This window comes from Gekko japonicus, unplaced genomic scaffold, assembly GCF_001447785.1.
Source record: "Gekko japonicus isolate JY-2015 unplaced genomic scaffold, Gekko_japonicus_V1.1 scaffold1339, whole genome shotgun sequence".
Taxonomy (NCBI): domain Eukaryota; kingdom Metazoa; phylum Chordata; class Lepidosauria; order Squamata; family Gekkonidae; genus Gekko; species Gekko japonicus.
In genome coordinates, this window is record NW_015161992.1 from 685,138 (window position 1) to 699,210 (window position 14,073).

General features: G+C 47.0%; 1 protein-coding gene across 1 annotated transcript in view; it reads right to left on the reverse strand.

The window, feature by feature from the left end:
- TMC3 (transmembrane channel like 3) overlaps positions 1-6,952 on the reverse strand; it is a 103,023-nt gene extending 96,071 nt beyond the window's left edge. The window contains exon 1 of the mRNA XM_015405392.1: positions 6,913-6,952. Within this exon, the coding sequence (XP_015260878.1) occupies positions 6,913-6,952 (40 nt within the window). The remainder of the gene's footprint in view (positions 1-6,912) is intronic.
- Between the last annotated feature and the right edge of the window lie 7,121 nt (positions 6,953-14,073).

A 14,073-nucleotide genomic window follows, 5' to 3' on the forward strand; every position in this document is an offset into this window, starting at 1 on the left:
GTACCATGCTGTACCTTCCCTCCCAAGGTGACTCCTTACCGTATGCATAATATGTCCACCAGATTAAAGCCAATTAAATTGAAATATATTTCTTAAATAAACGATACAGTGAGAAAGCAGAGAAGGTCAATTGTAAATCAATGGGATTAAAAAGGGTGCAGCTCTCTTTAGGGTGGCACTGTAAGAGTACTCACAGGCTCTTACTGACATCTTCCAACAACAAAAGTGCTCCATCTAAAAACGGCAGTAAAATGCCCTCCAAACTATCAATCTATTGCGGAACTGGTGTATCATCTCTAGTCTCAGTGAATGCCCATGAACGTCAAGGCCTTGTGCAGAGCATATGTGCATACACTACGTACAGGCATAGATGCCATGCTTATAAGATGGCCATCATACTCATGTGTGTTCCCCTCTAGGTGCGTTCCCCTCTAGGTGATTTCAACATGCCCTGTGTCTGTGCAGTTAAATGAATACTTTCTTCATCTTTCTCTCAACCTGCCTCTCTCTCTAGCCAATAGGGATCTACAGAAGTGTAATGGGCTAAACCAGAGGTGGTCAAACTGTAGTTTGGGAGCCGCATGTGGCTCTTTCACACAGTCTAATTTAATGTTAATAAAAAGCAAATTTGCATATTTTTCAATTAAGACGTGTGTAAAATTTGTTCATGTCTTGCACCTCTCGAAATCTGATGTTTATTCTGTGTGGCTGCTATATTAAGCAGGTTTGGCCACTCCTGAGCTAAACAGTAGGCCCACCCACTTCCCATGAAGTTGTAGGGCTTGTTATCTCCATTGTTCTGGCATCTGTCCTGAGTGCCAATTCTGAAGGCACAGCACCCATTTGCTTCTTGTTGCTGAGGTAACAGTGTCACACAACTGTTTCTTCCCATTTCAGTGGGATGTGGCATCATGGTGGTGTTCCTGCCATTTCTTAGCTTGTTGGACCACTTCTTCTCCTCACAGCCTTTGCTAGCTTTGTTCCTTCCGAATGGCAGTAGGATGCATTGGGGAGTAGTGGCATAGCAATAGAACAGTATGTGGAAATAAGGAAATGCACAAAGAAGTAGCACAACTGGAACAGAAACTTTTAGCTCAAAAACGCAGGAATGAAAAATTGAAATCCTCCTTAGTGGATACTCTCCGAATTTGAAAAGCTGTACTGTTTTCCACCCACCAAAGATTCTTGTTGATTTTCTCGGTGTAATCTTCCCCCACCAGTTTCCACCATGATGACTACTGCAATGTCTTTGTTTTTTAATTCAATTTTTTAAATTATTTTTCCATACAAAATAATAGCAATTTGACTAATATCAAAAAATATAGTGCAATGACGATTTACATAACAACTGTGGAATTGACATATTACATAACAGAATTATACATTGTATCAATTTCTACATCACTGGTGTGTAATCTGTTTCAAAAATGCAGTAAGTTTTTAAGATGCTCATTTTGGGGGATGATTTCACCTTCTGCAAGGTATTGAACCACCGGGAACCAAACGGCTTGAAAGATTTTTGCATTCTCTTGTGTTTGTTGAGAAGTCATTTTCCCATATATAAAATGTTCCCATAATTTGTTTTGCCAGTCAGATATGCTTGGGATGGTTTTTCCTTTCCACTTCTGTCTTTGGGTTTCTGCCATATGACATCAGCCAGGGGTGTTGAGTCACAGATGTTCTCTTCAATATGTTGCCATCGTGGTGGATTGTTTGTTGTTAGAATCCTTACTGGAGATGATAATTGTATGGCTTCATAATATAAGACTAGGTCCGGAAAATCCATACCTCCATTTTTTATTGAGCATTTCAATGAATGTTTTGAAACTGATTCTAGGTGTTTTATAGTCCCAAAAGAATCCAAGAAACGCAGTCTGCCAGTGGGTTAGCTCTTTCCTCATGGTTTGAATGGGTAAGGCGCGTAGAAGGATTAAGAACTTTGGTAGAAGTATGCTTTTGATGATGCTAAATCTATCAGCCCATGAGAATTTCATCCAAATCAATTGACAGCAGAAGAGATTAAGTGTTTTGTCCCTTTCAATGGGCTATTATTAGGTTCAAAGTTCATTGTATATTATCCGTTAGTGTACGTTTAGGAATAAATCCTGTCCTGATATGTAATTCTGAATGATGTTTTGAAGTTTATTTGCTAAAATTTTAGCGTATAGTTTTGCATCACAATTTAACAAAGCGATTGGTCGGTATGTTGAAGGAGATTCTCGATTTGTCTCATCTTTAGGGATAGTAATTATGTGTGATTCTATCCAAGAAGGAGGCATTCGCCCTGTATTCAATATGTGATTGCACGTCGTAGCAAAGTAATCTACTAGTTGAGTGTTGAATGTTTTATAAAATATTGGGCCAAAGCCATCGTTGCCGGTAGCTGTGTTAGATCTTGTTTGTTTCAGAGCATTGAATACTTCTGTGTTGGTAATAGGGAGGTCCAAGCTTCTGTGATGTTCCGGTTGTAATTTGTTTACCAAATCATTTTTCTGTAGAAATTCTTGAATTTTATCTACGTTTGGATTAGTAGTGCTATAAAGTTTATCATAAAATGGAGTAAAGCAATCACTAATTTCTTCAAGGGTTTGTAGCTGTGGAATTATTTGGGGGTTTTACTCTGTATTTGTTTATTGTTAACACGCCAAGCCAGTAATTTGACACTCTTAGCGTTTTTTTGCCAAAAGATCTTTATAAATTTGCTTCCTGTGGTTTTGTGTACAGACTCCAACTTTGGAATTTTTTCCAGTGTAACTTTGATTTCATGTTCTCTTTCTTTTTTCCATTTAGAGGCTATCGCGATCAGCTTTCCTCTGATTACCGCTGGATCTTCTACTTTGGTTTCTAAAGTAAAATGCACAGATTTGGCCAATTATATTGAAACCCCTCTTGATTTTTATGAGCTTCCAGTTTGGTATTGTTGGTCATACCAACTAGTATTCACCAGTTTGTTTTTGAGGTTTGAAGTGTGTTTCTTGCATGAACACCACATCAGGTTTTGATTTTAAGATAAATGAGGTCATCTTCCTACGCTTAGTACAATTATTCAGATTTTGCACATTAATAGATCTCAAAACATATGAGTCAGACATATTAACAGAATTTAGCGTGTCTTCAGAAATAGATATATGAATACAAATAGTATTAGATATTACAATCAGTTAGTGTTGCACAATGCTAAAGTCTAACAAGTTGCTATATAAAATTGATCACAATAGAATTAATAGATTAAATTGTGTATTTCAGCTGTTTCAAAAAAATGTTACAGTAAACCACAAAGACAACCAGTGAGCGACAAATAAATTTTCCCTTCTCCCACCTTAGAAATCTTCCCCCAAGTTAATAATCCACAAACGTTGTGACTCTAAATTGTCACGTAGAAAAACAAAACCAAGTGAACCCAGAGCCCCAGAGAATTTTCTGGGAGATTCTTCCAATACAGTTGTCTGGGCACACAACCAGAGAGCGAACTAAACGCAAGAGGTTCCCCCCCCTTAACTGCTCCCGTCCATGTTGCATTTATAATTTTACATAAGAAATCATGTATAATTATCATCTTTATAAAGACTCATGGAGTAAATATATAACACTAACCCTATCATAACCCTAACCCTAGCCGTAGCCCTAACCCTAACCATAGCCCTAGCCCCAACCCTAATCCTAACCCTAACCCTAATGCTAGACTTAGCCCTAACCCTAGCCCTAACCCTAACCTTCACCCTAACCCAAACCCTAGCCCAAGCGATAGCCATAACCCTAGCCCTAGCCTTAACCCTACCCCCAACCCTAACCGTATCCTAACATTAACCCTAACCCTAACCCTAGACCTAACCCTAACCCTAATGCTAGACTTAGCCCTAACCCTAGCCCTAGCCCCAACCCTACCCCTGACCCAAGCCCTATGCTAGCCCTAGCCCCAACCATAACCCTAATCCTAACGCTAGCCTTAGCCCTAGCTTTAACCCTAACTCTATCCTAACCCAAACCCTAGCCCTATCCATTTCCTTAGACCTAACCCAAACCCTAATGCTAGCCTTTGCCCTAGCCCTAACCTTAGCCCTAACCCTAATCCTCGCCCTAACCTTAACACTAACCGTAGCCCTAACCCTAACCTTAGCCCTAACCCTCATCCTCACCCTAACCCTTACCCTCACCCTAGCCCTAACCCTAACCCTCACCCTAACCCTAGCTCTAGCCCTAAACCTAACCCTAACCCTAGCCCCAACCCTAACCCTAACTCTCGCCTTAGCCCTAACCCTAACCCTAACCCTAGCCCTAATCCTATCGTTACCATAACCCTAACCATATTGCTAGCCCTAACCCTAACCCTAGCTCTAGCCCTAACCCTTTCCCTAGCCGTAGCCCTAACCCTCACCCTCACCCTAATCCTAATCCTAACCCTAACCCTAACCCTAGCCCTAATTCTAGCCTTAGTCCTAGCCCAAACCCTAACGCTAGCCCTCAACCTATCCTAACCCTAACCCTAACCATTTCCTAACCCTATCCCTATCCCTAACCCTAACCAAAAACTACACTAACCCTAACCATAATGCTAGCCTTAGCCCTAGCCCTAAACTTAACCCTAGCCCTAGCCCTAGCCCTAGCCCTAACCCTAACCCTAACCCTATCCTAACCCTAACCCTATCCCTAAACTGAGCCCTAACCCTAAACCTAACCCTATCCTAATCCTAACTGTAACCCTAGCCCTAACCCTCACCATAACCATAGCCCTAACCTTAACCCATAAGCCTAACGATTTCCTAGCCCTAACCCTCACCCTCACCATCACCTCACCCTAGCCCTAACCCTAACCCTAACCCTAGTCCTAGCCCTAGCCCTAACCTTAACTCTAGCCCTAACCCTAGCCCTAGCTCTAGCATTAACCCTAGCCCTAGGCCCAACCCTAACCCTAACGATAGCCTTAGCCCTAACCCTAACCATATCCATAACCCTAGCACTAACCCTAGCCCTAGCTCTAGCTCTAGCACTAACCCTAGCCCTAGCTCTAGCTCTAGCAATAACCCTAGCCCTAGCCCCAACCCTAACCCTAACGCTAGCCTTAGCCCTAACCCTATCCATTACCCTAACCCTAGCCCACGCCCTAACCCTCACCATAACCCTCACCCTAGCCCTAGCCCTAACCCTCACCTAAACCCTAACCCTAACCACGGGACCTCCACAGGACATCTGCTCGTGCAACCGCATGTTATTTTGCCCTCGGGTAAAGAGCCACGCTTCCCCCCACGTTTTCCGGCATGTGTGACAGGACCCATTGTGACTGTAATTTGTATTTGTCATTTTAAAATACTTCTTGGGTTAGAATTAATTAAAGCACGTGTGAAGTCTGAGATTAGAAGGTCGTTCTGCACCTTTTGATCTACTTATTCCCAGGAAACTTTTGTCTCACCTAACCCTAACCCTATCCTAACCCTAACCCTATCCATATCCTAACCCTAAACCTAGCCCTAACCCAAGCTCGAGCCCAAGCCTTAACCCTAACCGTAACCCTAAAACTACACTAACCTTAACCCTAACCCTAATGCTACACTTAGCCCTAGCCCTAACCCTAACCCTAGCCCTAACCCTAGCTCTAACCCTAACCCTAACATTAACACTAGCTGTAACCCTAACCCTAACCCCAGGCTTAACCCTAACCCTAAACCTATTCTAACCCTAACTCTGACCCTAGCCCTAACACTAACCCTAACCCTAATCCTAAACCTAACCATATCCTAATCCTAATCCTAACCCTAACCCTCACCATAACCCTAACCTTAGCCCAAGCCTTGTGTCTCACCTAACCCTAACCCTAACGCTAACCCTAACCCTAACCCTAACCCTAACACTAGCACTAACCTTAACCCTATACTAACCCTAAACCTATCCATGTCCTAACCCATGCCCTAGCCCTAACCCTAACCCTAACACTACACTAACCCTAACACTGACCCTAACGCTAGCCTTAGCCCTAGCCCTAAGCTTAACCGTATCATAACCCTAACCCTAGCCCTAAACCTAACCATAAAACTAACACTAACCCTATTCTAACCCTAACTTTAACCCTGGCCCTAACCCTAGCCCTAGCCTTAACCCTAACCCCAACCCTAACCGTATATTATCCCTAACCCTAGCTCTAACCCTAACCCTAGCCCTAAACCTAAGCCTAAGCCATTATGCTAGCCCTACCTCTACCCCTAACCCTATCCTAACCCTAACCCTATCCCTAACCCTAACCCTAAATCTAGCCCTATCCCTAACCCTAACCCTAGCCCTAGCCTTAACCCTAACCCCAACCCTAACCGTATCCTAGCCCTAACCCTATCCCCATCCCTAACCCTAACCGTAGCCCTAGCCCTAACCCTAGTGCTAGCCCTAGCCCTCGCCCTAACCCTAACCCTAACCCTAACCCTACCCTAGACCTAAAACTAAACCTAATCCTAGCCCTAACCCTAACCCTCACTCTAACCCTAACCCTAACCCCGGGACCTCCACAGGACATCTGCCCAGTTCAACCGCGTGTTATTTTGCAAACAGCCACGCTTCCCCCCTCCCACGTTTTCCGGCCTGTGTGACAGGAGCCATTGTGACTGTAATTTGTATTTGTCATTTTAAAATACCTCTTGGGTTAGACTTAATTAAAGCACATGTGAAGCCTGAGATTAGAAGGTGGTTCTGCACCTTTTGATCTACTAAAGTGGATCAATCTGATCAGGAGCATGAATCGGGCCACTCTAGAACTTACTCCAGTTGCTCAGTCTGCCCCTGCTCTTCTGCTTTCTTTCTATTCTTTCCCCCCCCCCTTTTTAAGGAGGCAACCACAGGAGAAGAGAGGATGGGGTGGAAAGGGAAGAGAGATCTGCTGAAAGTTAGTGCAGGGGCAGGTAGACAACAACATCTGGAGATTTCACTCACCCGCTTCCTCTCTGTGGATGATAAAACTGACTTTTTGCATCTCCCCAATTTTCTGTCCCCCCATTAAACTTTTTCACGGCATTGCTACGTTTGCTTCCCTCCCCCCACAAGGTTAGTGGAAAAGTTTTTAAAGTAGTTTTGCTATTTCGTATGTTTTGAGAGAGACTGATGCATCGATTAATTTAATGGGCCTTATTCCCAAGAAACTTGTGTCTCTCCTAACCTTAACCCTAACGCTAGCCCTAACCCTAATCCTATCCTAAACCTAACCCTAACCATGTCCTACCCCTAAACCTAGCCCTAACCCTAACACTAGTCTTAGCCTTAACCCTAACCCTAACCCTAGCGCTAGCACTAACCCTAACCCTAACTCTAGCCCTAGCCTTAACCCTAACACTTTCCTGTAAGTCCCTGTGAATACAATAGTAGACCTACTTACCATAGTGGCACGTAGTGTGTATTCCGCTTCCTTTTCTGCCTGTCCACTTCAGCTTTTTGGTGATACTTGAAGATACTGTATGTACTGTCATACTCATCCAACATCACATGGTTTTTTAGGAGCAAGTTGGTGCCATGGTCGTGAGTGTTGTCCCTCTGATGCAAGGACCCTTCCACTGGCTGAACAAGAGTTGTACTGATGAAACGGTCATGTTTTGCCAGTTTATGGCTCCACTGTTAGCCAAACAGAATCAACACAGACTTTTTTTGGCAGAGATATTATGTTATCTTTTGGGCTTTCTATTATTTATTTATTTGATTAAAACCCGCCCTCCCCACGAAGGCAGGCTCAGGGCGGCTCACAGTCATATATATAAAAATACATTGTACAAATATTAAAACAGATAAAACAGTTAAAACCACAACAAAATGCAAAGTGCTAGCAGTGCATGTAAACAGTGGTGGCATTCTTTCGGCACTCAGATATAACCATCACCATATTCCAGGTTCCTTGCCAGGCTATCAGATATTACTTTGCTGATGTTACTTTGGTGCTGATGTTAGGGTCAGGGCCACGATGTTACCGGTGGCCCCCTAATCAAAAGCCTGGTGGAAGAGCTCCATTTTACAGGCCCTGCAGAACTGCAGATGTTTCCAAGGGGCCCTGATGTCCTCCGGGAGCTCATTCCACCAGTGTGAGGCCACCACAGAAAAGGCCCTGGCCCTCATCACTGCTAGCCTGGCTTCTTTAGGGCCCGGAAGGGCCAGGCGGTGTTGGGATCCAGATCTTAGTTCCCTCTGGGGAACATGTGGGGAAAGGCGGTCCCTCAGGTAAGAAGGTCCCTGACCATATAGGGCTTTAAAGGTCAAAACCAGCACCTTGAACCGAATCTGGTATGCTATTGGCAGCCAGTGCAGCGCTTTTAGGGCAGGCTGGATGTGTTCCCGCACAGGAAGGCACAGCAACAGCCTTGCCACTGCATTCTGCACCAGCTGCAGCTTCCGAATCTGGGACAAAGGCAGCCCCATGTAGAGAGCATTGCAGTAATCCAATCTCGAGGTGACCATTGCGTGGATCACTGTTGCCAGGTCATTGCGTTCAAGGAAGGGAACCAACAGCCTAATCCACCGTAGATGGTAAAAGGCAGACTTTGCAGTGGCTGCTACCTGGGCCTCCATCATTAAAGAGGCATAGCCAGGAGCACTCCCAAGCTCCTAACCTCTGTCGCTGGCACCAACAGTGCCCCATTGAAGGTCGGGAGTGGGATCCCTAAGCTTGGTCCACTCCGACTCAGGCACAAGACCTCCGTCTTCGTTGGATTCAATTTCAATCGACTCAGTCTAAGCCAACCAGCCACGGCTTTCAACGCCAGGTCCAGATCTCCCAAACTAGAGTCTGACTGGCCACCCATCAACAGATAGAGCTGGGTGTCATCCACATACTGGTGACAACCCAGCCCATACCTCCTGGCAATCTGGGCAAGGGGGTGCATGTAGGTGTTAAATAGCATTGGGGAAAGTACCGCTCCTTGTGGCACTCCACAGTCTAGCGGGTGCCTTCGGGACAGCTGTTCCCCCAGTGCCACCCTTTGTCCCTGACCCTGCAGGAACGAGGAAGGCCACTGCAGGCAATCCCCTGAATCCCGGCGTCAGCACGGCGGTGGGTCACTCAGTAGTTGATGGTTGACTGTGTTGAACGCTACCAACAGGTCTAACAACAACAACACTGCTGTGCCGCCTTGATCCAGATGCCTCCGAATGTAATCTGTGAGGGCTACCAGGACCATTTGTCCCGTGGCCTGGTTGGAAACTGGACTGGAAGGGATCTAATATGGAGGAATCATCCAAGAAACCCTGCAGCTGAGTCGCCACCGCCTTCTCGATCAATTTGCCCAAATAGGGCAAATTGGATACTGGTCAGTAATTAGCTAATTCAGGTGGATCCAGGGATTTTTTTTTTAAGAGGGTGGATCACTGCCTCCTTTAGTGCACTATTATGCTGAATCTTGCCTGGAGATATGTGTTGTTGTTGTTCAGTCGCACAGTCGAGTCCGACTCTTCGCGACCCCATGGACCAGATCACGCCAGGCCTTCTGGTCTTCCGCCGTCCTCTGAAGTTTGCTCAACTTCATGTTCGTTGCATTTTTGACACTGTCTAACCATCTCATCCTTTGCCGTCCCAGTCTTCTTTGACCTTCAATCTTTCCCAGCATCAGGGTTTTCTCCAGTGAGTGCTCCCTTCTCATTTGGTGGCCAAAGTATTTGAGCTTCAGTTTCATTATCTGGCCTTCCAGGGAACAGCCAGGGCTGATTCCTTTTAGGCTTGACTGATTTGATTTTCTTGCAGTCAAGAGTCTTCTCCAGCACCATAGTTCAAAAGAATCTATTCTTCGGCGCTCGGCCTTTCTTATAGTCCAACTCTCGCAGTCATACATGACTACTGGGAATACCATTGCTTTGACCATGCAGACTTTTGTTGGCAGGGTGATGTCTCTACTTTTTATTTTAGGTTTAGGTTTGCCATCGCTTTCCTCCCAAGGAGCAGGCGTCTTTTAATTTCATGGCTGCTGTCACAGTCTGCGGTGATCTGGGATCCCAGTCCAATACATTGCCAAAAGTCATGTCATAAGGTATAGAGTGAGGATTTTGTACCTCGGAAGTGTGCCTTGCAGACGGCAGCGCTTCTTCAGTGACTTGTGAAGGGAGTGTGTTTTTCCCCAGTTTAAATCACAGGTTTGACAATGTTCTCTGTGTGCCAGATCTGGAGAACAATCTCCTAAGATTGTTTTCCCCGCCGGATCGCGGTAAGTACTTGGGAACCCTAGCTGGTTCAGTCCCAGGAAGCAGGGCTGGTGAAAAGCTGCTGCAGAAGGAGGGATCCCTCATCTAAAAAGGATGAGTCAGTTTGAGGCCAAATACTTCAAGGAGGCCTAGGACAGTATAGTCAGACGTGTTAGGATGTCTTATTTTGCTGGCTTACCCACCTTAACTGTGCTCATTTTTCCTACATGTTATTGAATCACAGTTATTGTTAAATCCCTTTAATAAAATTAGTTTGTTACTCTGCCTGGGTCCTCCCCACGCCTCATTCAGTCACTTCTAAGGGGAAACCTGCTGGAAAAGGAGTGTATAAAGGGATTGGATGGGTGCTCTGGGCTCCTCCTGAGTAGACCCATACCAGAGTGGTGAGCTTTTCTAGCTGCTGTTTGTGACATACCCACTTGCTGAAGTTACCAGTTCATGTATCTAATGGGTTTTTAGCCCATGAGAACTTATACCATAAAAACATTTTTGTCTTTAAGGTGCCCAGGAGTCATTTTGTAGAAAAAGAGGTGCAGCTCATTAGCATAACTCATTAGCATAACTTATTTACATATGCCACACCCCCTGACATCACCAGAAGTGTATCAGAAGGCAACACCCACCGCTCAGGCTCCACTGGACTCTTTTGGATTGCTAGCTATTGGGGGGGGGGGAGACGCGCAGATCTGCCTTCACTGAGGAGGGAGAGCTTGTACCTGAATAAACCTTGGCCTTAAAGGTGCCACTGGGCTGTTTTGGATTGCTATTGGGGGGGGCCCTCTGCAACAATGTGGCTGCTTTCTTCTTGTGGCCCAGGGCTGCTGGGAACAGGGGGCGGGGCTTGTTGCATGTGCCTGCCCCCGGGATCTTTACTGCCGGAGCACCGCTCCTGTGCGCTCCTGCAGGAAATGACCCCTGAAGGTGCCACAAAACTGTTGTAATTTCCAGTGTGTGCATAGGTTTTATAACCTAAGAACTGTTATAGATACAAACCCAGCGTTGAGAGCCAATGTTATATAGTGGTCAGGCCACTGTTAGTCTAGGATCTGAGAGACTCAGGTTTGAATCCCTAATCTGTCATGGATATTGCTGGGTGACCTTGGACCAGACGCCCACTCTTCAGCCTAACCTAATTCATATGGTTATTATGAGGATAAATTGAGGAGAGAAAAATGAAACTATAAGGTGCTTAGGACCAGTTCCCTCTAAGTTGTGGAGTCTTGTGAGCAAAAATTGTGCTTAGTGAGCTACAGGCATGAAAGTTGTGAGTGAGTGATTTGGCTATGCCATAAATTAGTTTGCTCTGGAGCTATCCTTCCTGTGCTAAGAAAAAAATGTGTGAGCTCAAAGGTAAAAACCTGTGAGCTAGCTCACACTAACTCAGCTTAGAGGGAACACTGGTTAGGACTCCTCTGGGGAGAAAAGTGGGATATAAATACTTATACGGACCTGGCGTGCGTAACCGATGCCTGGGAGAGGGAGGGCGAGACGGTGGCTCTTGCCCAAATGACCCCGCTGGGTTACTCGGTCCTTTACCAATCACGGACTAGGGGGCGGGGGGAGGAGTGGCGCTTTTCATTCGGGAGGCTGACTCCTTCAGGGCACTCCTGAGTGTTGAGATAGCGGGCTTGGAATGTGTCGGTGTGATGCTGGAGGCTGAGGAGAATTTGGCAATTTGGCTGGTGTACCGACCACCTAATGCACCGGCAAATAGCCTGCCGTCCCTGCTGGAGGCCATATCAGGCTGGGCGTTGGACCACCCTAGACTGATTGTCTTGGGTGATTTCAACGTCCATGCTGAGGACGCGACCTCCAGCTGAGCTACGGACCTAGTGTCATCCATGGCGGCACTGGGGCTCTCACAATTTGTATCGGCCCCCACGCATCGGGCCGATCACATGCTCGATTTGATCTTTGCGGCAGGGGTGAGGGTGGACCGGATCACTGCTGAGGCAGTGCCATGGTTGGACCACCTGACCTTGAAGGCCCATCTGAATGTACCACCCTGACCCTATGAGGGCGGCGAGCAGATTTATGCTCGCCATGGAGTCAAATGGACCCGTTGCGGCTCCCGATGGCAATGCTGGATCCAAGGCCCCCTGGTGGCTCGTTGGATGAGCTAGTGGAGGACTGGAATGTTCAGCTCTCCACTGTCATCGACGAGATTGCTCCCAGGCATCCTCTCCGCACTCGCTCTAGGCACACTTCCGGTATACCCAGGAACTGCAGCAGCCGAAACGAGGGCTGAGACAACTAGAGAGATGGTGGCGGCATGCTCGCGACGAAGCGTCAAGAACATCCTATAGAATGCTTATGAGATCCTATGAGATGGCAGTGAAGGCCGTGAAGAAAGATTTCTATGCGGCTTCGATTGCATCTGCTGGCTCACGCCTGGCCCAATTATTTAGTACGATTCATTCTTTGACAGACCTGCCCCAGGGCAGGCGAAATGATAGGGAATTGGACATTGGCTGTGAGGCTTTTGCGAGCTATTTTGCAGATAAAGTCCTGGTGCTCCGCCGTGACCTCCCTGCCACAATTGAGACAGTGAGCGAACTTGAGGCCCCTTGCAGGCCTTTGGTTCCGGGTTTAGAATGTTCTAGCCCACTAAGCCTGGACGATGTTGACAGACTGCTCGTATTTGTGCGCCCAACCACATGTGACCTTGATCCGTGCCCTTCTGGGCTCATTAAAGTGGGCCACAAGGGGTTTTGAGGTGCCCTGCGGGAGATTATCAAGTCCCTTTCGGAAGGACAGTTCTCCGAAGCACTCAAGGAGGCGATAGTCTGCCCCCTCCTGAAAAAGTCGTCTTTGAACCCGACTGAATTGGCCAACTATCAGCCAGTGTCCAATTTGCCCTATTTGGGCAAACTTATAGAGAGGGCGGTGGCGTTACAGCTACAGGGCTTTCTGGAGGTTCCTTCAGTCCTAGATCCTTTCCAGTCCGGTTTCCCTTTTGGAAGGATGGTTCCCTGGAGCACTCAAGGAGGCGATGGTCTGCCCCCTCCTGAAAAAGTCATCTTTGGACCCGACTGAATTGGTCAACTATCAGCCGGTGTTCAATTTGCCCTATTTGGGCAAACGTAAAGAGAGGGTGGTGGCGTTACAGTTACAGGGCTTTCTGGAGGATGCTTCAGTCCTAGATCCCTTCCAGTCTGGTTTTCACCCGGGTCATGGGACAGAGACGGCGTTGGTCACCCTGACTGACGACCTCCGTAGGCATCTGGATCGAGGTGGTGTGGCGGCATTGCTGTTGCTAGATCTGTTGACCGCTTTTGATACGGTCGACCATCAGCTGCTAGCCCACCTCCTTGCCAACGTGGGGATCCAGGGGCTTGCCCTTCAATGGTTTGCCTCGTTCCTGCAAGGTCGGGGACAAAGGGTGGCGATAGGGAAACAGCAGTCCCGGAGGCACCCTCTTGAGTGTGGGGTGCCTCAGGGGGCGGTGCTGTCCCCGATGTTATTTAACATCTACGGTATATGTGCCCCCTTGCCCAAATTGCCTGAGTTTTGGGCTCTGGTGTCATCAAAATGCGGATGACACTGAACTGTATCTGATGCTGGGCGGCCGGTCGAACTCCGACCCAGATGACCTTCATTGGGCATTAAGCTGTGGCTGGTTGGCTCTGAGTCGGCTGAAGTTAAACCCGGTGAAGACGGAGGTCATGGGCCTAAGTCGGGTTGGTTCGGGGTTGGGGCTCTCTCTCCTGGCCTTCGATGGGGCGCCATTGGTGCCAGTGTCAAGGGTTAGCAGTTTGGAAGTGCTCCTGGACTCCTCCTTATTGATGGAGGCCCAGGTGGCAGCCACTGCCAAGTCAACCTTTTACCATCTTCGGCTGGTGCGGCAGTTGGTTCCTTTCCTTGACCACGAAGACTTGGCAAAAGTGATCCATGCGATGGTCACCTTAGGGTTGGACTACT